This window comes from Cucumis melo, chromosome 9, assembly GCF_025177605.1.
Source record: "Cucumis melo cultivar AY chromosome 9, USDA_Cmelo_AY_1.0, whole genome shotgun sequence".
Lineage (NCBI taxonomy): Eukaryota > Viridiplantae > Streptophyta > Magnoliopsida > Cucurbitales > Cucurbitaceae > Cucumis > Cucumis melo.
Genome location: NC_066865.1, coordinates 9,117,805 through 9,141,238, shown reverse-complemented (window position 1 = coordinate 9,141,238; position 23,434 = coordinate 9,117,805). Strand labels below are relative to the sequence as shown.

Here is a 23,434-nt window from a genome sequence, read left to right as displayed (position 1 = left end):
CCGATGAGTAATCTTTATTAATATTCACTTGAGTTAATATACATCGATAGAGCATATGGTACTCTGTTCAATAATATAACTTAATAACATGCATCTCGACATCAGACTCCAAGTTCCCCCTGAGTTACTTATCTTCACGATTTCTAGCTTCAGGCTCCCTTTAAACACATGAGTGAATATCTTTTGTGACGCCTTTAGATCCCTCTAAAGATCCTCGTGATCATACCAATCACTTGTTTTATCTGTTACTCATCAATAATTGTTACTACGATCAACATGACGACCTCATTGACATAAGATCATCGTACCTTTTTAACTCTGTAACTTCTGCGGATGACCTTGATGTAAAAGACCGTCTTCAACCTGTATTTTTTGCTTTTTCGCCGTAAAGCCTCACCACTACGTAACATCACATATATAATATATGTATAGATCTTCTTATCTTAACAAGATTCCTAGAATAGTAGGAAATCTTTTTATCTCTTAAATATCTCATCTTTTAATTCATTAATCAAAGATAATTCTTAAATATCTCCAACAAAACCTATAATTTTTTTACATTTTAAGAGAAGGAAGCTACTATTTTACATTAATGCCAAACTAAAATTACCAACGAACTCTTTATTAACTATTTTCAAACTAAATATTAAAAAATTAGAATATGAATGAGCATAAATCAAGCATGCTGAGATATCCTTCCAAGACTATCTTCTACGCCATAGTATTGCAAAATACAGAAAAGGAAATGATTTTTCTTTTTTCAAATGAGGCTGCCAAACCAACCTAAGAAACCCTAGAATGTGGAAGCAACTACGAAATCTAGTGCTGACGAAAACGATCGAGCGTGAAAGATTTCAATTGGGTAATGAGTTGAAAGATGGGAACAAGTTGAAACATCCCGCCCGGCATGCATTTGGAACCTCGCGACGCAACACGCAACGCGACCTAAGCAATGATAACTTGTAGAAATAAAAATTACTATAGTCGTTTAGATAGAATAGTGAAGCCGAAACACATAGCAAAAGTGTCAAAATGCGTAACTTTTGTTGCAAATTCATAAGTATTTGGAAATACCTTGTACATAAGTCTCCATACCTGTTTTACTGTGTTTTTAGTGTCTTAACGCAGGAATAGGAACAAAAGAAGAAACTAGTGAAATGAAGAGGACCTCGCGCAAGAGTTACAGAAGAAGAGCCTGTCTGACAAGTACAAGTTCTAGGCGAGGATCTACATCATCACGCGAGGAAGGTTCACTAGAAGACAAGACTGGTAGTTGGGGTGATGCGACTTGACAAAGGCTGCAATTGGCACTGACATGATAAGAAGAATAGAAGTTTTCCATCAAAAATTTTCTATAAAAGGATCCCATATCTACCAAGTAAAGAGGCCGGCTTGGAGAGAAGTCTATATCTGAATGGATCCGTCGACACGCCTGAATGGGCTAAAACCTAGAGAGTGGCGGAAAAGAGTAGCCTTTCTGTCGTCTGTAAAAGTTATTCTTCTTATTCTCCAATCAGTCTGTAAGTGAGAGCTTAGAGTCTGAGTAAAGAAGATTTCATTCTCCATTTTCCTAACTTGTAATGTCATTTCTATACTTTCCATTTTTGTATTTCTTTGCAATGTATTTGTTCATATTGTACAGTGGCCTAAAACCTACATTCTTTAATATATTTCATGTTTATACCTTTTTAATCCATCATTTCTTTACTGTTCACTTGTCAATGTGTTATCTGTGGTTTTGTCTTGTGATAAGTTCTTGATATGAAGCTTAGCTTATAACTCTTATCGCATTAGCTGACCTATAGTCATCACTTGGCCAGTGTTTATCGCCAACTACCCGATAGGGTAAGTAGCAAGGATATATGGCTAATACGCACAAGGAGAAGTTTGGAGATAAACTCCACCTTGGCGAGATAACTTCCATTATTTGTATCCCGAAAGGAGAACAAGTATGGGTATTTGGCACCGAGAGGTTGTCACCCTTAAAAGAGAAGCTATTTAAGTCTTGTAAGTGAAATCTTTTAGATATATCTCGCTTAACCAAGTTTAGTCGTTTGAATCCCGAGAAGTGCGCAAGAGGTGCTCGCACGATTTAAGACACCAAGAGGTGCTCGCCTTAATCATAAGCTAGTTATCTGAGATACATCGCATTAAGGCCTCCACACGATTTAAATGCCTAGTAAGCAACACCAGTGTCATTCAAACTTACATTATCAACTGTTAAAGTCATTACCCTCTCAATGCCCCAATCCTTGAAATTATTTTCAATGGTTTTACATATAGTATCAACTTTATGATTCTGAATTGGACAAAAGTTAAGTATTTTCTTATGTAATTTCCAATCAGAATTAATGAAATGGGTACTTAAGACGATGTAATTTATATTTTGTCCTGATAACCAACAATCAATGCTGAGAGAAACTCAATACTTATTTTTACAAACATGTCTCTCAAATGATTCTTCTCATTAACATACAACTTAAGCACATCTCTAGCCACAGTAAATCGAGATGGAACAACAAATCTAGTATGTTTTCCACATGTTAATTCATCCACAAATTTCTTAAACCCTTTACCATCCACAAACTTAAATGGCAACCCATCTACTATTATCATTTCAACCAAAGCTTCCCAACAACCCTCTAAACTAAATGACTCACATACAAGTTGTAAAGAATTATCCCTAACTTTGTATTTAGGTTTAAAAGCTAATGTCATTTGGGTTTGGTCTCTCTTTTTTTGGTAAGGGTACATTTTGCAATTTTCTAAATGATGCTTCATAGTTCCAATACCATTATGTTTAGAATGATAGGCATAAACAACTCCATAATATTTACATTTAGCACGAGGGTCATTAGGATCACCATTAAGTCTCTCAAAGTGGTCCCAAACCATAGATTGTTTGACATTCTTCCTTATTTTTAGGAGATTTGGAACATCTTCTCTCCCATCTGAATAAACATCAATGGTTTTACGCTTGGCATTCGTATCTTCGTCCCTTACGATTTTTTAAGTTTCACACTCCCATCAAACTTTAACTCATATCCGTTGAATCCATTTGATTTAACTATAATGAGAGTAGAAAAAATATATTTGATTTTAGTGTGTGGGGAGAATAAAAGAAATTCGAAGGAAATATTTCATTCAAAAAAGAATAAAATCTATAAGAACTAAATGATGGAAAATACTGACATCATAACCATGATGCAAAATTCCCAATCCCCTTTTTACTTTGGATTCACTTTTGTTTTAAATACACATATATTATACAAATCAACATACAAGAAATTTGAAAGAATAAAACAGCCAACACACAATTAACAAAACTAGCAGCTTATTAACAAGTTATATAGCAAGCAACCCTATTAGAAACACGAGGATAAACTGAGAAGGACACAAAGCCGAATTGAAGATTTTTATGTGTCTATGTATATAATGGGATCTATATTCCTTACTTTTCTTTTACACACATAATAATTCAAAAAAAAAAAGAGAATTCACTCGTCGATGATGAGTGAGTGAGATCTGTGAGTGTGAGTCACCAGTGAATGGAAGAACGAAGTGCGACGGGCGAACATGCAAACAAAGTGCAACGGGCGAACAGAGTCACCAGCGAATGGAGTGCAACGATGGAAGGGTGAGGGAAAACAAGATCTGTGCAAACTACGAAGCGAAGGGTGAGCCGCGACGGTGAGGATTGCAACTGCAAGAGAGAGATGTGGTGAGGAAAAAAAACCTAAATTTTGTAATTATATATATTATTTAAAAAAATTGGTCCATTCGGTAGGTTTACAAGACTGACCAACCATATAAATCAGACTGATCATCTTTAACTCAATTTTTTAATTTCTAAAATCGAAACCCGACCACTAATTGCACTTTTTTGACCACCCGACCTCGATTCGTTTGGTTTCGGTCGTTTGTTTTGGTTTTTGGCCCACCATGCTCACCTCTACTTCATGCCACATCTCAGGCGAAGCAAATAGGTGCTCGGGGTGGGGTGTGGCAGACATGCTCAGAAAACTGGATTTCCTGCTTTAAATCTACCTATATAAAGGATTTCAACCGTATCAACGCGTTTAAAATTCAAATTTTAAAAGTAGTGATTACGCCACCCTTGAGAAGCAACACATACATGTCAGACTATCACTTCAAATTTATTAACACGTGATGTTAATTACGTGGTAACCCAAGCAAGTTTATGTGACTTGACTCACGGTGCGAGCAAGGTTAAATATGCAACCTCCACCACAACTTCAACCGTAGCCACCTCAACCACAATGCTAGAATCCACCACCTTCTCCACCGCAAACTTAAGCAAGGGATTGTCATAAGATTTTGTAACTCTTCTTTTTGTAATTTCAATCTTTGCTTATGTATTTTGTACTTCTTTGTACTTATGTTATCTTTAATATAAAGTGCAACTTTTAATTCAATTCTTTCACATTTAGTCTTTCTTGTTGCAAGTTTAGCTCCCCACATTTTAGCACTTTAATTTTTCTTTGTGCCTCAATGATAACTTCAGTGAAATAAAATATGTGAAATAAGGTTTCATTTGTTATTTAGACTTTTAACTTGTTAAGGAAATTTACTTAGAAAACAACTTTGGAGTTTATTAGGCAAGCAAGCTTTACCTCAAACTTCTTTTGTAACACATTTCTATGAGTAACCTTAGCATTTAATTTTAGCAATGAGGACACCACTAATCTCTAAATTTGGAGGTGTGCGAGGTTCACACTAAAGCTTTTGAATTTTTTTTTTTAAATCTCACCAAGGCGTTTTTAAAACAAGGCATTTTAACAAAAAGTTAAAACATTGCCAAAAAGGAAAAAATTAAAAATTTTGTATTCGTTTATTCATTTGAAATAACAACTCCTACATTGCCTCCTCTCGCAAAAATAAGAAGCAAAGCTTCAAAAATGGACTTATAGAGGGTCTATGACTTTCCACTCAACGCCAAACCTTCTGTAAGTATAATAAAAATCATTCTTTCACCGAATAAAAGGATTTAAACCTCTTCAGAAACATTAGCCATTTATGACTTTGAAAATAAGATTCTTGTGGAAATGAACAACGGTATTTTGAGTATTAAGCTTGTTGCATTTTTAACTTAGAAATGTCTTCACAGCAAAAAGTAAGCAATGATAGTAAACCCTGAAAAATGAATAAAACTTAATCGCATTTTGAGAACTTTAGAAACGCAAGGAGAAAGGCAAGTCTTTTAGGAGGATTTGTGCTTGAGGACAAGCATAATACAGAGAGATGTAAAAGAAATTTAGGGGTGTGATAACTTGTAGAAATACAAGTTATTGTAGCCTCTTTTATAGAATAACGAGGCTAAAATGCAAAAGAAATATATCAAAATGCCATGATTATGTTAAAAAAACATAAGTATTTAGAAATATACTTTACATAAGCATCCATGTCTGTTTTACCCGTTTTAGTGTCTTAAGGCAAAAATAGAAACAAAATAAGAGCTAAAAAATCATAGAGGATCTCACGCAAGAGTTACGCTAGAAGAACCCGTCTGACGAGAATTATTGCTAGGCGAGAATTTACATCATCACATGAGGATGATTCACTAGAAGACAAGAATAGTAGTTAGAGATGATATGACTTGACAAAGGTTGCATTCAATGCTGATATGATTAGAAGAATAGAAGCTTTTCGTCGAAAAGTTGCCCATATAAAGTCTCTCCTTCTACCTCAAGAAAAGTGTTCCTAAATGGACCAAACCCTAGAGAAGGGCGGAAAGGAGTAGCCTTTCCGTTGTCTATAAAAGTAATCTTCTTCCTCTCCAATCAACCTGCTTGAAGTTTGAAGGAAAGGAAGTCCATTTCCCCTTCCAGTAACTTGTAATCACTTTCCATTATCTTTTTCTTCCATTTCTGTATTCTTTGTAATATATGTTGTTCATATTATATAATGGCCAAAGGCTTACATTCTTTAATATATTGCATGTTTATACCTTCTCAATCCATCATTTTTGTATTATTCATCTGCCAATGTGTTATTTGTAGTTTAGTCTTGTGATAAGTTCTTGACAAGAAGTTCAACTTATAATTCTTATCACATTAGTTGAGTTATAATCATCACTTGGCTAGTGCTTATCGCCAATTGCCCGAGAGGAGCAAGTCCAAGAATATAGCTAATGCGTACAAGGAAGAATTTGGAGACAAACTCCACCTTGGCGAGATTACTTCCACCATTTGTATCTCGAAAGGAGAACAGATGTAGGTATTAGGCACCCAGAGGCCGTCACCCTTAAAAGAGAAGTGTTAAAAGCCTTATAAGTGAAATCTTCTAGATGTATCTCGCTTAACTAAGTTTAGTCATTTGCATTTCAAGAAGTGAGCAAGTATGACGTTTAAGATACTGAGAGGTGTTCGTGTTAATCATAAACTAGTTATTTTAAATATGTCGCATCAAGGATTTTGCATAGTTTAAATGTCTAGTAATGTGAAGAATTCCTTCACTTTCTATTATACAAGTTAGTTTGCAGTTCCATCTTGCCTCCACATCTATCACCTTTTACAGATCCTCTAGTGTACATAAGTAATTACAGTTCCACTTATATTTGTTTATTCATTTTTCATTATTAATTATTCTTTCTTCTTTCATACTGCCTGAATGATGAGCAAATTCTTAAACTAACATTTGTTATTAATTGTCTTTGTTCGACTTTGGATCATCCAGATAAACCTATTGTTTCACTTATACTTGGGCAAGCAATAGGAAAATTTGTAATCATCGAGGACTTAGCTCTTATGCGATAAAGAGATACACGGTGAGTAATTTGCATACAATTATCATGAACAATGACTTATCGCATAGGATTAATTACGCATATAACCAACCCTGAGTCCGAGCATAAGAATACTCTTCAATCAATCTAGTTATTAGATGTATCACTTGGGTTAGACTTATTTTTTGTCATATCTGCAAAATAGAAAAAGTGTATGACAAACTTGCAAATCTCGAAATTCAACTTGTCACCCACTACAATTTTTATTTTTCTTTCTTGATTTCAGATTGATTTTATAAAAACAATATTTCAACAAATTTTTTAATTTAATTAAAGAAAAATTACATCATATGACAAAAAAATTTAGAAAAAAGCAACTCATAGCACCTTTTTTTTTTATATATTGCAAATATGACAAATATGATAAGTAATTTGATATGTTAGACGACTATCAGAGGGCTATCCGCTTAAATTTGCCAGTTTGGAAATTTAGAAAATGTAGTGACATAGGCCCTATTATCATAAATGTTTTTGCTATTTTTGCAAACGTCCCTTAATTAAAAACAAAAAGTCTCATTTAAATATTCTTAATTAAAATCTCAATTATTAATAGAGAAAAATATGATTTACATAAATATAACAAAACAAAAAAATATCTAGGGCTTATATAACAAAAAATTAAAGCTCATGAAGCTACCATTGTTTTTTTCATAAATTTCATATTTGCCTTTTGTTGTTTTTTAATATTGTGGGACTATTTTTCACTTCACTTCTTTTTTTCTTCTTCTTTGTGATTTATTCTTCTTCTCTTCATATTATTAATTTCTTCATATTATTACTTCTCCTTCATATTCTCACTTCTTTTTGTTTGCGATTTCTTTATTTTCTCTTACAGAATTTCTTTCTTCTTCTTCATCTCTTATCCTCTTTTTTTCTTCTTGGTACAAGATCTAAATGATATTGGCATAGGAACTAAAGGATCAATATCGAAACGATTGTGTACCAATATCTAAAGGATCAATTGTCTCTCCTAGATAGATAGAGATACAACACTATCACTAATAGATTGTTTAGATTTGGTGTGCAAGATCGTTTGGACTGGTACAAGGGTACATGATCCTTCTGAATGTGGACAAGGGTACAAGATTGTTTGGACTGAATACAAGATCATTTAGACTGGAAACAAAGGTACAAGATCGTTTAGACTTGGTACACGGGTACAAGATTATTTAGATTAGGGTAAAAGATCGTTTAGACTGGGTATAATCGTTTTTATTCACGCGTATGTGGCTGATTAATCGTGGGGTATTTTTGTTATTTCACGTTGTGGGCTCGTAGGGTTTTTTCTTTTTCAAAATTATTCTATATGGTGTAAATATTATCGATTTCTTCTATTTTTTAAAAAACCTAGAGAAAATGTTGAATCAGTTAACAAAAAAAAAAAAAAAGAATAAAATAAAAGGTATTGCACTATTTAATTTATGCACACATAAGAGAGTTTCAAATATGGTTCAAATATTATCATTCATAATCCAAACACAATAACATGGTATATAATATATATGCATGGGTGACCTCGAGGATTAAGGTCAAAGACCTTGTTCTCTTTTAGGTGATTGATTCTTTTCATCTCCTTTCACTTTTTCGGAATTCTTCACCTTTTCAGGTGGGATGGGATCATCACTTCTCCTTTCAGGTGTCTTACTGAGAATGGCAACGAGCATATCATAAAAAAGAGGAAGTTGCGATTTGACGAAGAATAATGCAACGGGGAGAGAAGTTGCAATGTAGATGACAACCGCCGCATTTTGAAGGCGGTGACTAAGTAGAAAGTAGTGGCCTGCACAAAACGAAACCAACATCGCGACAATGGAGAAGAAAAGTGAGGATAGGCCAACAAACAATCTACCAGGCAACTTGGAGCCAAAGCCTTTCTCGTCAAATCTCGAGGTCAAAATTCCCAAGAACATAATCACTGAAGTTGAGGAGAGGCAAAAAGCAACAAGAGAAGCTATAGAGAAGATCAAAAATCCTGTTTCCTTTTCAAATGGCGAGGTACCATCGTTCCCATTACCGCCAGGGACACTCGTGGCTGAAGTATAGGCTACCGTCACAACCAGACCAGCGACCACGGAGCATGAATCGGCGGTCTTAACAAGCCACTCCGCACCCTTTTTAGCTAGCTCCTCGTGTGTGGCGTAGAAGATGTTTCTTGCAAGTACTCCCTTGTAGTTGTGTTTAACAAAGAAATTGGGTTCCACTGAATCCCTCACATACTGCTCATCATCATGCATGCCACCATATATGTCATTATATATCGAAAGAATAAATTTCAAGAAAGAAATGAAAACAAAACTAATAAAAAAAATTGAATGAGAGAATAAAAACTTATAAAATAATTTTATTTATTTATTTATAAAAGGTTATAATTATTAAATTACCTTATACCATTTAACTTCCCACTGCATTTGCAAGGCAGGTCCGGTGATGTGCCAAGGGTTATCAGTTTTGAGGTGAGCGGCGAGATGAACAGCGCTGTCACCATTCTCATCCACAGCTCGAAACAAGATTTCAAGATCGCTCTTTTTTCTAAGTAAAAATTTGTATACATGTGGTTGTCGATACTCTGCAGCCAAAAGAACCACGTTCTTCTTCTCTTGGTTACTATCACGAATCGCCAGTGGACAATGTTCGAATATTCTGCTCACCATCTCAACCACCCCGTTCTTTGCTGCTAATAATATTGGCGTCTCTTTTGCAATAACCTTCACTTTATCTTCTGTTCTCATCATCCATTATTTTTCCATTCATTCATTCAAGCATTTTTTTAGTTCAAAAAAAAAAAAAAAAAAAGAAAGAAAGAGAGAGAGATCATTAGTATTTTGAAATTGTTAATTAAATCATAAATTATTACCTAACTTAGTTTCATTTGTGATTTGATCGTTATTGAAGCGGACGAAAGGTCCTTGGACAAGATAAGGAACTGTTTCGTCCTTTTGTAAGCTTGAGATCTTGGGAGAATCTCCGTTTTGGCCATATTTATCGGGTGGACTCAATATTAGAAGTTTCTCCATCACTTGAACTGACCATATGTGTTTCTTTTTCTCCTCTTTTAGCTCTCTAATTTGATCAAATCCTTCATTTTGAAAGAATTAAAAAAAAAACAACGTAGTAATTAATTAATACTAATTAATCCATTTCTATATCAAACAGATTTTTTTAAAAAAATTAAATAATTACCCAATCCCAAAATGATCATGATGGCTGAGAAAAATAATTGAAAAATGTTGATACACGTATCATAATTTTCCGGGAAAATGGAACTCGGGGGCTTCCTTTCTGTAATAATCAACAAGAATATATACATATTATTGTGAAGGTTTATACTGATTTTGAATTATTAAAAGCATGTTTTGTACCTAATGGATGACCACCAGGTCTTTTGAGAAGTTGAGAGTCTGAGGGAAGGTCTAATTGATGGATTTCCATACTTTCAGTTTCCTTGTCAACATCTACTTCGAGATCGAGGCCCTTAGTTTCATTATAGTTACACGGGTTCATTTCTTCCTTCCTCTTCGTTGCTCGTTTCCAACTGATAACTAAAATTATTCATAGAGGTTGCTACCATTAGATATATCACGTAAAAAACAATGAATGAAAGGGTTGATAAGTAAGTGTATAAGGTAAATATAGGAAAAGATATCCCGCAGTGATATGATATATGATTGACAGATTTCAAGAGATAGATTGAAATTGTGAGTAATTATAAAAAAATAAATAATTCCTATGTAATTAGTGGAATAGCATTAATTGGTAAGGATTACGAACTGATTAAAAGTTTGTCCCACAAAATTGTAACGAAATCAATGCAAGTGGCGTAGTTTTCTGGGAAAAAGGAAGCAGCTCTCATTAGTTTTGTGGTTTTCTTTGCTTCAGTTGCTCCTGATTCAGGCTTTAGTTCATCCACATGAATACCTTTTCCAAGAGAAAAAAACAAATACATACTACGAGTAAGAATTAAAAAGAAAATAAAAGAGAAAGAAAAAATGAATTGTGAGAACGAAAAACAACATAGGTGTACGTACTCTATTCCCTGAAAGAATATAATAGATAGAGGGAGCGTGAAAATATTACTCACAGTTATAAACGATGTAATGCCATCTGCTCATGTGGGCACCGCTTTCGAAGACAGATGGTTTAGTTGCAAGAACATGGAGAGGGGTTTGACCTTCTTTATCTGCCCAGGCAGCAGCCTCATTGTTCTTGTGAATTAATTGAAACGCCAAATCTGTCACAACTCAGATATTATATTCAACCTTGCTTTCATTTAAAAGAAAACAATAGATTATTCAAACATAGCATAAAAGAAAGAAAAAGAACCAACCAAATTGGTCGTTTTTTAGAGCACAATGAAGAATGGTATCTCCATTAGTCCTCCTGCAATTTTTGTCAAATCGAACAAGGTCCATTTTACAAAAGTCATACAGACAATAAAACGCATTCTTGTGGTCATGGAGGGCCGCCAAGAAGAGCGGAGTTTCACCGTCTTTGTTCCTCTCATCAACTAACTTCTCATCCATGGAACCAATGATGCGACACATTCTAGCACATCCCATTGTCGCAGCCACATGAAGAGGAGTGTTCCCTCTTTCATTTTTAATCCTAAGAATGTCCTTTCTTTCAAACATACTAATCATTCTCACTAGCCTCTCAACCACTTCTACATTATTGTCATATGCAGCCAAATGCAACGTCGTGTTCATTGCTTGTGTCAGCATCATACCCAAACCTTCTATATCTTCTCCACATTTCTTTATCACTTCCTCCCAATTCCCTTTCTTCACGTTTGTGTACAAAAGATCTCGTAATCCTTCTTTGTTGTTCATCTTCTTTCTTCTTTCGTCGACAAATTATTGTTGTTCAAAACAATATAATTATATCTGTTAGTGGAATAAGAATAATACATATATGATCATAAAATTTGCACTACATTATAAATGTATTAGAAATGTGTTTGAGTTAAAGGATTCATGTGTTATCTCGTTAAGACAAATTTACTCATCTTAATCTATAAGTTTAGAGATCAATTGTCTTTTAGAAATGAATGAAAGTAGCATCACGTCCAAAACACCAACAAGCTATACTTTGTCGAGAGATTGAGCTTCAATAGATAGGAAGAATTTTTTAGGAAAGAAAAAATGATGATAGAAAATGTTAAAAATTCAACTAAAAAAATGGCTAGACTAATCCATTTTATTGGAAATAGTCTTATCATTTCTTCAATTTGGTTATCTTTTTTTAGGAAAAAAAATGTCTAATTTACTGAAGATTAGAGCAGAAGTTATGAAATTAAAATGACACAATTCTTAACAAACAATCACATACCACTTATTCCAACAAAATTAACATGGCTTCCATTTTATTGGATTTGGATCAGTGAACAAATGAATCCCAAGGTGGATAGTATGAACTGATCCCCTCTCTTGATTTGATTTGATTAGTTTTCCTAGAAAAGAAAGTGGTTTGGATCTTAATTAGCCAAGGCATTATTGCTTGGTCGTTTTGTAGTTATAGATATATCTACCTCATCATGTGATACAAACTTTGCATGCATCTATGTGTGTGCTTTACATTATTCTTTATTCTCATACATCACTTGTTTCTATCAAATTTATTTAAAGTACCCTTACCAATCTTTGTCCATATCCAAACGAAAAAAGTAAAATCACATTTAGAATCGTGCCAAAAAAAAAAATATATATTCTTTTCTTCAACTCCAATCAATTTCTTAATTAGACCCAATAAATTAATTAGCCTTTTACATATATTTCTTCACTATGTTTAGATAGCTCTATTAATTTAAATAGTTTCGAAGTGACCACAGCTATTTTGCCGATTCTTTTTAAATATATTGAACAGTACTAAATCTTTTTTAAATAATTGGTGTATTGAAGTGATCAGGTCTAGATTGGAAATCAAAAGGGTGCATATCCACAACCATAGTTTTTTTTCTTTTTTTTTTTTGTATATATTTATTGGGAGGAAATAAATATATACCAATTTCAAAAAAAATTAACGATTTTCAAACTGGTATGGTTAGACAACTTTTATTTGAAGTTATGATATAATTCTGTGAGCATGAGATGTGTCAATGGAATACTTTTATAAAAGAGAGAGACAACATTCTATTACTTTTCCTTTAAAAAAGGTTAAAAAGTTGAAGTTGTATCTTACGTTAACAACATATATATTATGTGAACACCCTTCTATTTTAAATTTACACCGACATTTCTTCGCCTCAAGTACTTTTCTTTTTGTCTCAATGGAACTTTTACAAGTTCGGAGTATTTTAAAATATAGTAAAATGAACCGAAATATTTATTAACTTTGGTAATAGACACTTATAAATAATATTAATAATATGAAAATTTGCTATATTTTGTAAATATTTTCATCAATTTTGTCATTTATAATAATTTTTCAAAAAGTTATAAATATAAAATAGAGGACAAATATCAATTTGGACCCTAAGCATTGGGAGTGTTGTGTCAATTTAAATCATAAACTAATAATTGTATTAATTTATACATTATTGAACTTTGGGGTGTTTTAATTTATGTTTCAAATTAATAGTTATATCAAATTACACCCTAAACTTTTATAAGTGTATATCAATTTAAACCTTAAATTTCATAAATATATTAATTTAAACTCTCAACCTTCATAAGTGTACTAAATAAAATATAAATGGAGAGTTTTTCTCTCTATGTGCTTCTTTTTTGAGTTTTTTCTGGTTCTTGTTTCGCTCTTTTATAATTTGAGGGTTTAATTAAAGGGGCTCTTGCATATTTAGCAAAATTAGTTTAATAAATTAGGTTCATACCACACTAGTTTTAAATTTGCAAAAATGACAAAATTCAAGTTCATACTACATTCAAAAAATGAAAAATTACAAATCTACCCACTAGAATTATCAACATTTTCACGCATCACTTGATGTGTTGTTGATGCACTCGATGTGTGGTTGATACACTTGATTTGTTCTTGAAATACTTATTATGCTTTGCTGATACACTCGATGAATTAAATAACACTTGATACACATCATTGGTTTGATACATTTGATATGTTGTTGATGCATTTGTTAAATTTTGAAAATACACTTAATTAATTAAGAACACTTGATACTAAGCATGATACATTATATTATCGATACACTTGATTAGGTTTAATGCATTTAATAATTTTGATACACTTAATACACTACAGATAAACATTTTATACTTTCACAGATATACTCGACAGATTTAATACACTTGATGCAATTCATATGTTTGATACCCTTGATGTACTATTGATATATTTTTTATATCTACCGAGACACTCGATTGATTAAAATACATTTGATACACTTGAGATTCTGATGATACACTTAATATACTTCACTAGTACATTTTGATACATATTATATATTTGCTACACTAAGTTACATCATTCATATACTTAATAATACTACATCTGAATTGCATAAAATTTGAAAAAAAATGGAAATCATGTAGTAAGTATATCCACCAACTAATACATATAATATAAGTATATCACAACACAAATACAAAGTGGGAGAAAAAATAATGATTGGAGCCCTAAAAAGTGGGAGAAGAAATATGAGATGATTAGGACACTAAAAACTGGAGAAGAAATAAGTTATTGAATGGTAGTTTGAAAATAATAAAATATTTAAGATGAAATGTGTTTTAAAAAGTGAGAATGTTGTCGTGTTTGAAAGCAACCATTTGAAAGAAGTTTGAAGAAAGAACTTAGATTTAACAAAAAATGATGATCGAAAATCTGGATAAAAAATGATGTAAAAAAAAGGAGAGATAAAGATGCCAAAAACGGAGATTGAACGAATGATACTTTTTTTTATTGTTTTTTTTTTTTTAGAGAACCTATAGAGAACCAACTGAAAAATAGTATTTGAGCAAAACAAACATTTTTTATTATTAGATTAGTTTTTTATTATAAATATAAATATGATATAGTGGTTTAGAATAAGAGAAAGTGAAAGATGAAGCATCAAAGGGAGATGATCATTAAAGAGAGAAGAATGTACGGGGAAGTTTGGGAATAATAAAAATTTTAAAGTACAGATTATCTACAAAATATTTTAGTGATTAAAATTTGTCATATTTGCAAAATTTAAAAAGTATGAGCCATAGTTGTTAAAACTTATTCTCATAGTGCTACTCAATACAATTTTCCTTAATTAAATTGATATCGTTATGAAAGTTAAAGGTTTAGATTGATATTTTTATTAGAGTTCATGGGCTAATTTAGTATAACTATTAGTTTATGATTTAAATTAATACAATTTCAAAATTTATGATTTAAATTGATACCATTATTAATTAATTTATGATTTAAATTGACATCGACTCCCAAAATTGACCATTGAAATTGATATTTTCTCTAAAATAAATAATAAAGTTTAATATTTTTGTTATTTGCCGTTTAGGAAATATAGTTTTGGAGACCAATTTATAAATCTGCAATTTCATCACACTCACGTGTAGAAAGGAAATGTTTTATATGAGCTGATTTTGTTATTTTTATTTAATATTGAATAGATAGGACGTCACTGTGAGTAACCTTGCAACTCTCTACTTCGTATACCAGCATTGGGGGTTATAACCTAAGATATTAAAAATGAGGGCAACTCTCAATGTGGTTAAGCAACGAGTTGAGAGTTCTAAGGGAATTATCTATTGGATTTTATATCCTAAAATTCACGATTTATGAATATTAAACTTTTCTATTAATTATTTAATAAAATTGTTATTGAGATATTATATTGTTCAATAAATTGTTATTGAGAAAGAGTGAGACTCGTAATACACTAAGAATCCAATAAACAATGTTCCTTCATTATAGTATGAGTATTTGAACTTTAGAGACAAAACATGGTGGATTAAGTTTGAGTAATAGTTTTTTTTTAAGAAAAAATACAATGTGGATGAGTAGGTACACCAGGACATCTCCACTAGTGGACACCTCCGTAGCACTCTCATCATTCCCGCTTCATAAAAAAAAATAAAGAAAGGAGTACAGGAAGCAAGAAAAGATACAAAAAGGTCGGGCTAGAGGGAAGTCCCGAGAAGACCCAAAGTCAGAAATGCCAGAAGAAAACATACAGAAATTACATAAAAGCATTTAAATTAAGGGCAATAGAGTTGGCCATGTAGCTAGAAAACATAGATGATATACTTGTCCAAAGGCCTGTAAGTGTTTTTGTGTCTTCCCAAACCTCAATACAAGACTTCTCCATATGTGAAAAAATCCTTCTACTTCTTTCAAGTCAAATAGACCAAAGAGAAGCGGTTGTGTCAAGTTGAATCTGATAATGTTCCTTCTGTTTTTTTTTTTTTTTTTTTAGGGAAAGACAGGTATTGGTGCAAAGAATAGCGACCTCTTGGTGATTGTTACTCTAACCAATTATGGTTTCAATATTCTCCTAAATTCTTTTTGTGTGGCTACAAGACATGAAAAGATGATTTATGTCCTCATCTGTGGATTTGCATAACACACACCAATTTGGTTTCAAATAATGAATTGGGAGTCTTTTTTGAAGGTGATCGACAGTGTTGATACATTTGAGGATAATGGACCATAAAAAGAATTTTACATTTTTTGGGGATGGTTGTTTTTCATAATGTATCAAAAGCAGTCGAATTATTGGTCATACCTCTCGGGTCAGATACATGGATGTCATTTTTTATGGAGGCAATAGAGGAAATGCCACTTGAGTTCAACTTCCATATAGGTGTATCACCGTAATTGTTAAGCCTGATGTTTGCAAAAGAGGTCATCAAATCATCCCACTGCTGCTTTTTAGAGTCTCTCAATAGTTTTCTGGGGAACAAATCCTAATCAGAGAGGGCCGGGTGGATTCCACATATCTTGAATAGAACTGTTTTTCCTAGTGGAAAGGGTAAAACAGTCTTGATCTACTCAAAGCAAGAGGGCTATTTTCATGTCATTCTCCTTGCCAAAAGGCGGAGACTCCCCATAATTTATTTCCCATCTAATTTGTGTGAGAAACCAATCAATGCCATTGATAATATATAGATCTCCATGGTTCTTTTAGCCTACTGAATTTGCCCTATTTAGGTATCTCCCCCACCAAATTTTAGTCATATTTTACTAGAATGATGCACTTCCACAAGGGGTTCTTTTCGTATAAAATCTCCAGAGCCATTTGCATAGGAGGGCAAAGTTAGTATCTTTAACTCTACTAATGTCGATGCCTCCTTCTTCCTTTGGAGATGAAATAATAGCCCATTTAACAAGATGCATATGTCGATTTTCATTAGAATCTTTCTAGAAAAAATTCCTCCACGATTGTTTAATATTTTTACAAACATTTGTAGGGGCTTTGAAAACCAACATTTAATAAGTAGGAAGCCTAGGCAAGAGAGTGGAATGTATCAAAGTCATCTTACCACCCTTGAATAGATAAGAGTACTTCCAGTTGTTGACTTTCATCTAAATTTTGTCAGTGATATTATCCCAGAAACTCTTTGACAGAGGCCTACTTCCTAAGGGTACACCCAAGTAGTTGATAAGGAAAATTTGAGATTTTAGCCCCCATTTTGTAGCCACATATCAGTATGGTTAGAATCAGAATTTATAGGAAAAATAGTGGACTTGTTCATATTAACACACAACCCAAATGCCAGCTCAAAGAGATGTATCACATATATCATGTTTTCAATAGAATCATCATGATCTTCAACAAAAAGTAGGATGTCATTGGCAAAGAATAAGTGCGTTAGATTAATATCCCTATTGAAATTGACACCCCTGATTTTGCAATTTTGCTCAAGGTAACTGAGAAGTCTACTAAGGTAGTCCATAGCAAGGATAAAAATAAAAGCAGACAGTCGGTCACCTTGGCATATGCCTCTAGATGATTGAATTTTGCCATGGGGTCTATCGTTGATGATAACAGAATATTGAACACTGCTCAAACATGAACGAATCTATTTTCTCCATAAAAGAGGGAACCCCTTTTTCAATAGTATAAAGCCCTTTTTTGAGTAATAATTTAAATGGTTTATAGTATAGGAAATAAGCTTAGGCGTCTTAATCTAAGGACATTATGGATGTGGCCCACTTTGTAATTAGTACAAGTGGAGTGATCCCAAGATGCTGATGTAAAGATACATGTGAGTGAGAGCAGCCTATAAGTAATGAGATTTAATAACATCAAATCGTGAAATAGTCACTTTTACATTATAATACCATTAATTGTTTAAAACTGCCTATTTCGTTTATAGATGACCTTGGTAGCTCGACCTTAATCTTGAGCTAACTATGAACTCTTGTTCACACGAAATTGTCCTCAGATCTACATAAGTGAGGGCAGTTCATCTGCTCTAGCCCAATAGGTCTCCCATTTCAGAGGTAAACCAAGTGGATAGGTGGGGACGTAGGGTGCAAGACGAAATTTAGTCAGGCATGTTTTTAAGGTTAGTAGAGAGGTTGTTCCCTTAAGTGCTATTTGACTTTAGGTCTTGAATAAAGGGAGTCCACCCTCTCATAGGGGTGTAAGAATAACCCGACAACCCAAAATAATTAACCTAGACTGCCCAACCCATATTATAAGAGTTGGGTGGGGTCTTGGGTTGAGGTTTGAAGATTTTGGTTCAACCCAACCCAACCTAAATTAATGATATTATATATATTTATATTAAATTTTATAATATGATGCTTTGATTTTTTTTTTTTATTTTAGAAGTTTGGTTCATATTTGACTCTCCTTAGGTAATATGTATGTTTTTGAATGTGTGAATTTATGAATATGACGCCATAATGTTTTTGAAATTTAACAAATATTAGAAATGGACAGAAAAAAATTATACAACTCGATAACCCAACCCAATCCATATTTTTAGGTTGGATTGGAAATGCTTCTTAGATCATTCGAGTTGCCAACTCAATTAACCAATTGTTTATTAGAGGATCATTAGTGAGGCTTAAGGAACAAGATGCAATATTGGGGTAAAATGAAAAATTAACTCAATCTGAATTACGAACAACATGTGAAGGGTACACTTACTAATTATGGTTACATTAGTTAGACACAAATAAATCTACAATGACGAGAGAGTACACCTATGGGCTATAGTTGACAATTCAAATTAGTTAACGAATGTTGATTAACTCAGATAAAAGAGTTTAACTAGTTAATCTCATACCGTTCAAGCTCATGATATGTATAAGTTGTATATTAGGTCCCTCTACTTGCTCATTATGGATTTAAACTTAGAATCGAGTGATCGAAATTTTGAACTATTTGAATTAATTGAAAAAATGAATCATTAATAATATTTGATTTAATTAACGATTACGATCGAGCATCTAATTCTCAAAGACAGGGATTTCATGCATTATTCGGGTAATTTCCTTTTTTTATGTCCCAAAGCTTCTTAATCAAAAGTGAAAAAACGACAAGGTTTGAAGATTATATATCCCTATCCGCATAAGTAGAAAAAATGTAACGCCCCGAATTTTCAAAGTAAACTTTTACCGTTTTATATAATTTTTCGGGAATTTTAAATTTTGGATTAATTTCTGAAATTCTGAAATTAATATTTGTAAATTTATATAATAGTGATTATATTATTATTATTATTATTATTTATTATAATCTTTATATATAATTTAATATTAATATTATCTTTTATTATTATTATTATTATTATTATTATTATTATTATTATTATTAATTATAATTATTAAAAGTTAATATATATATATATATATATATATTTTATTTTTTTTTAAAAAAACCGTAAGGCGCGCGCGGCTACCCCCCCCCCCCCCCCCCCCCCCCGTCAATCCATTTTCGTTTCCTCTTCCTTGCGCCGCCGCCCCCCCCAGTTTTTCTTCTTCATTTCCCGACGGTCTTCTCCTTCTTCTTCATTCTCTTCTCCATCCGACAGCGACGCCACCTTCTCGTCAATCTTCTTCTTCTTTTCCGACAGCTCCAGCTTCGCTCCTTCGTCTCCGTCGTCGGAATCTCACCGCTCCGGCCTCCGTCTGCCGCGGCCATCCATTTCCGAACGCCCTCTCGACCTCACGCACCCAGACGCCGCCGTGCATCCTTCATTCCACCGCGTCCACCGACGCCCTGTCACTCTCCGCCGCGTTGAAACGGAGCCGGTCGTCGGACTCCCCCAAGCCGCGAAGCATTCCGTCGTCGAACGCCAAAGATCGACGTTCGTGGTCGCCCCGGTTCCAAGCTGACCCGACCCGAGACCCGCTTCCAGCCGAGCCGCGAGCCACAAGTAGATCCGAGCCGAGCCGCGAGCCACAAGCCGAGCCGAGCCGTTAGTTGACTTGAGCCGAGCCGCGAACCGAGCCAAGCCGAAGATCGAGCCGAGCACCGAGCCACAAGCCGAGCCGAGCCGAGCTGTGAGTTGACTTGAGCCGAGCTGCAAGCCGAGCCGCAAGTCGAGTTGAGCCGAGCCGAGCCGTGAGCCAAGGCCGAGCCGAGCCGAGCCGAAGGTGAGCCAAGCCGAGCCGAGCCACCTAAGCCATATTTTCCTCCCTCCACTTCGGGTCACGGTGAGTCTTCGGTAAGGATTATTTTGATGAACTTCCTAATGTTGCTACGTCCGATTCGAATTTGAATATTGGAATAAGATTTGGTCCCACCTTTTCTCCCTTGAAGGTATTAAGGAGTTGACGTTTAAGTTCTTGGGTTCCGCGGCAGGCTTGTTTGGAGATAGCTTTCCTTTCCTCGGGTAAGTCAACGGATGTCGCTTAGGACCATTTAAAATGACTTCTACTAGTGTCATCGATTAAAACCTTCGTGTTTTCGTTTAGGTGGATCCGTTGAGCGTGGACTCGATCGAGGGGCATAACCGAATTTCAGGTAAGGGTTTTCCTACTACTGGACCTCGGATCGAGGCTGGAAACGTAGTAATCCACAGGGGATTACACGTTAGTAACTGTACCGAATAAAAGTATGTGTGTTTGACTTTTAAGTATTGTTGCTATACTCTTGTCTGATGTAAAGGTAACGCGACCGCTAGTTGTAGCTTGTGTGCTATCGGGTGTAAGGAGTTGCTTACGGATAGACCCCGATGCTGGATGTTCGGTATAGGGTGGTTATGTTAATGGGCTACGTTGTAGATTGGGATTTTATGTCGATGGACCCTGAAGTTTACGATTAGGTACGTGGTAGTCATTGGTCTGGACATTTATCACAGAGTTTGGTCGGGGAAGGACGGTGAGTCCGATTTTTGATTGATTAGTTGATTGGGTCTAGGGGTTACCATAATGGTGTGCGAATTGGAAACGCGTATGGAAACTGAGGGTGTAGTTGTTTAAACCTGTACTATCTGACTAGCAAAGCCTATGGCGAAATTGTAATATGAGTGTTGATGGGGTATGACTGTTGTAGACGGTTTAGTATGGACGGAGGGGTAACAGTTAGCTTCATCTATTGGGTAGTGTGCCTTACTGATATGTGCATCCTTCGGGAGCACTAGACTGATATGTGCATCCTTCGGGAGCACTAGACTGATGTGTGCATCCTTCGGGAGCACTAGACTGATCTGTGCATCCTTCGAGAGCACTAGACTGATATGTGCGTTCTACGAAGCCACTAGACTGTTATGTAGGGTACCCCTGAATAGGAAGTTAACTGTTGTTCCCTAACGGGCCCAGTAGTGGGTCCCTTACTGGGTATGTTTATACTCACCCTTTTCTCTTCTTAAACTTTTCAGGTAAGGTCACAGCGAGGGGCAGACCGACGAGAGGCAGGAAGGACGCGTGAAGGCCATATGGACGCGTCTGGTTTTCTTATTGCTTCCGCTATGTATTTTTGTCAGAATCTTTGGTTTGTGATTTTGAACTGATGACTCGAGTTTTTATTTGGAACTTTTGTGACTGATTTAAAATAGGGCCCAAAACTGTTTTTTTTTTGTAATATTTCTAACGTTTTAAGAAATCGTAACCGGTCCGTTATAAATTTTATGTTGTGTGGTCGAGTTTTGGTAATTAGTAGTAACCTCAGCTTAGTCCGGAAAGTTGGGTCGTTACAAAAAAGGCCTACGATTACAGTTAAATGCTGTTATAGAAAGATTTCATAATAGTTATTTGCAGCCATTGATGTGGCAGTCATGAAAAGTATTTTATGATAGTTCTACAAAACTGTCACGAGATGTGTTTTCATGATATAGAATAAATGTCATAAATCTATTATCTTATGACAGATTGTAACTGTCATTATTTAGATTTGATAACAGATAATAACTGTCATTACTTATATTTATGATAGATAATAACTGTCTTTGTTTATATTTTATGACAGCAAATAAGTGTCATTATTAATCTTTTTTTAAAGATATTAAATGTCATTATTTATCATTTATGACATTTATTAACTGTCATCATTTCACCTATCATGACTTTAATCAACTGTCAAGAAAATATTTTCGATGACAGTTTCTTTATTAAATCTCTATTTTTCTTGCCGCTCTGCCATTACACAGACCAATACAATCGCAAAGTACTATATAATAACACACTCATATGGAAAGAAACGGTGAACGTTTTAATATATATACACTTTAACATACACTTTCTAATATCTGTACAATTGTTGGTAAAGTGTTTGTACAATGAAGCAATGAATATATATATGTTTTGGTACGAACAAGATATTTAAATAAGTACATTTAAACTAAAATTTTGCTACCAAACCTATAAAAAGGTCTATACATCAATGAATTACCGCAAATATGGTTTCACTGCTTTAATGGATTCTTGCAAAACCTAGTAAGAAAAGAAAAAGAAATTTTAGAATATGACTCTACACATCAATAACACAACACATTCACTTCAATAGCACATACTAGAATAAATGTTGCCCACTGAATCTCACCAAACCTTGTTATACTTAGTACACCTCTAAGGGACGTCCAACCATCCATCCCTCGCCTTCTAAAATAGTGAACAATATACACAACTTAGTAAACAATATCACCTCTGTTGGTCTCTTTGAGCTCTGTAAACCTCTAAAGTTAGATCGAGGGAGAAAAGAAAAATCTTTCCTCACGTTTATACAATGCAACAAGCCCATCAATGTGGAATGTCAACTTCTATAAACCACAACCATTGTGTTCTAGTTTCTATAATTCATTCAATCTTTACAAACCATGTGATACATAAATCCATTCCTAAAATGAAGTTTTAAACTCACAAGAATTTCCAAACCCAGAGCTAACACAACCTATAACATGAGTAAAAGATTTAGTAGAAGTAAAATACCACTAGTTTGTTACCATCAATCTCAACTTTCACAAACTACACACTTGAGGAACAAACAAACCTATTCCATGAAGCCCTTGAAAGACTGCACACCTGAAAATCAAGTATATCATGAAACAAGAAAGCAAGTATATCATGAAAATCAAAAGAAGTACTAGTCTCCTCCCGAAAAGATCCCAACACTCCAAAGCCACAAGTAATTCAAAAGAATGTAGTTAACTACCTTAGTTTCCAGGCTGCCAGTACAAATTCAACCCCAGATTTGTTACTCTGCAGTCATGTATATCATGAAAATCAGTAAAATTTACTTTCTTTGGAAAGACCGATCATTTTATACATGAAGTATGC

The 23,434-nt window shown here is 34.2% G+C and overlaps 1 protein-coding gene across 3 annotated transcripts; it reads right to left on the bottom strand.

Annotated features, from left to right (window-relative positions):
- Positions 1-8,190: 8,190 nt before the first annotated feature.
- On the bottom strand, positions 8,191-12,281 carry LOC103503351 (uncharacterized). 3 transcript variants are annotated; one of them, XM_051089600.1, is made up of 9 exons: positions 12,131-12,281; positions 11,130-11,685; positions 10,884-11,033; positions 10,574-10,720; positions 10,165-10,344; positions 9,986-10,084; positions 9,660-9,881; positions 9,187-9,524; positions 8,191-9,021 (listed from the first exon to the last, which is right to left on the bottom strand). In XM_051089600.1, exons 2-9 carry the CDS (start codon positions 11,629-11,631, stop codon positions 8,335-8,337), a joined length of 2,325 nt encoding a protein of 774 aa, XP_050945557.1. In that variant the 5' UTR covers positions 11,632-11,685; positions 12,131-12,281; the 3' UTR covers positions 8,191-8,334. The 3 variants fall into 3 exon arrangements, with proteins under 3 accessions (XP_050945557.1, XP_050945556.1, XP_050945558.1); XM_051089599.1 differs by having other exon boundaries at positions 11,130-11,641; positions 12,131-12,275; XM_051089601.1 differs by having other exon boundaries at positions 11,130-11,638; positions 12,131-12,275.
- Positions 12,282-23,434: the final 11,153 nt, after the last annotated feature.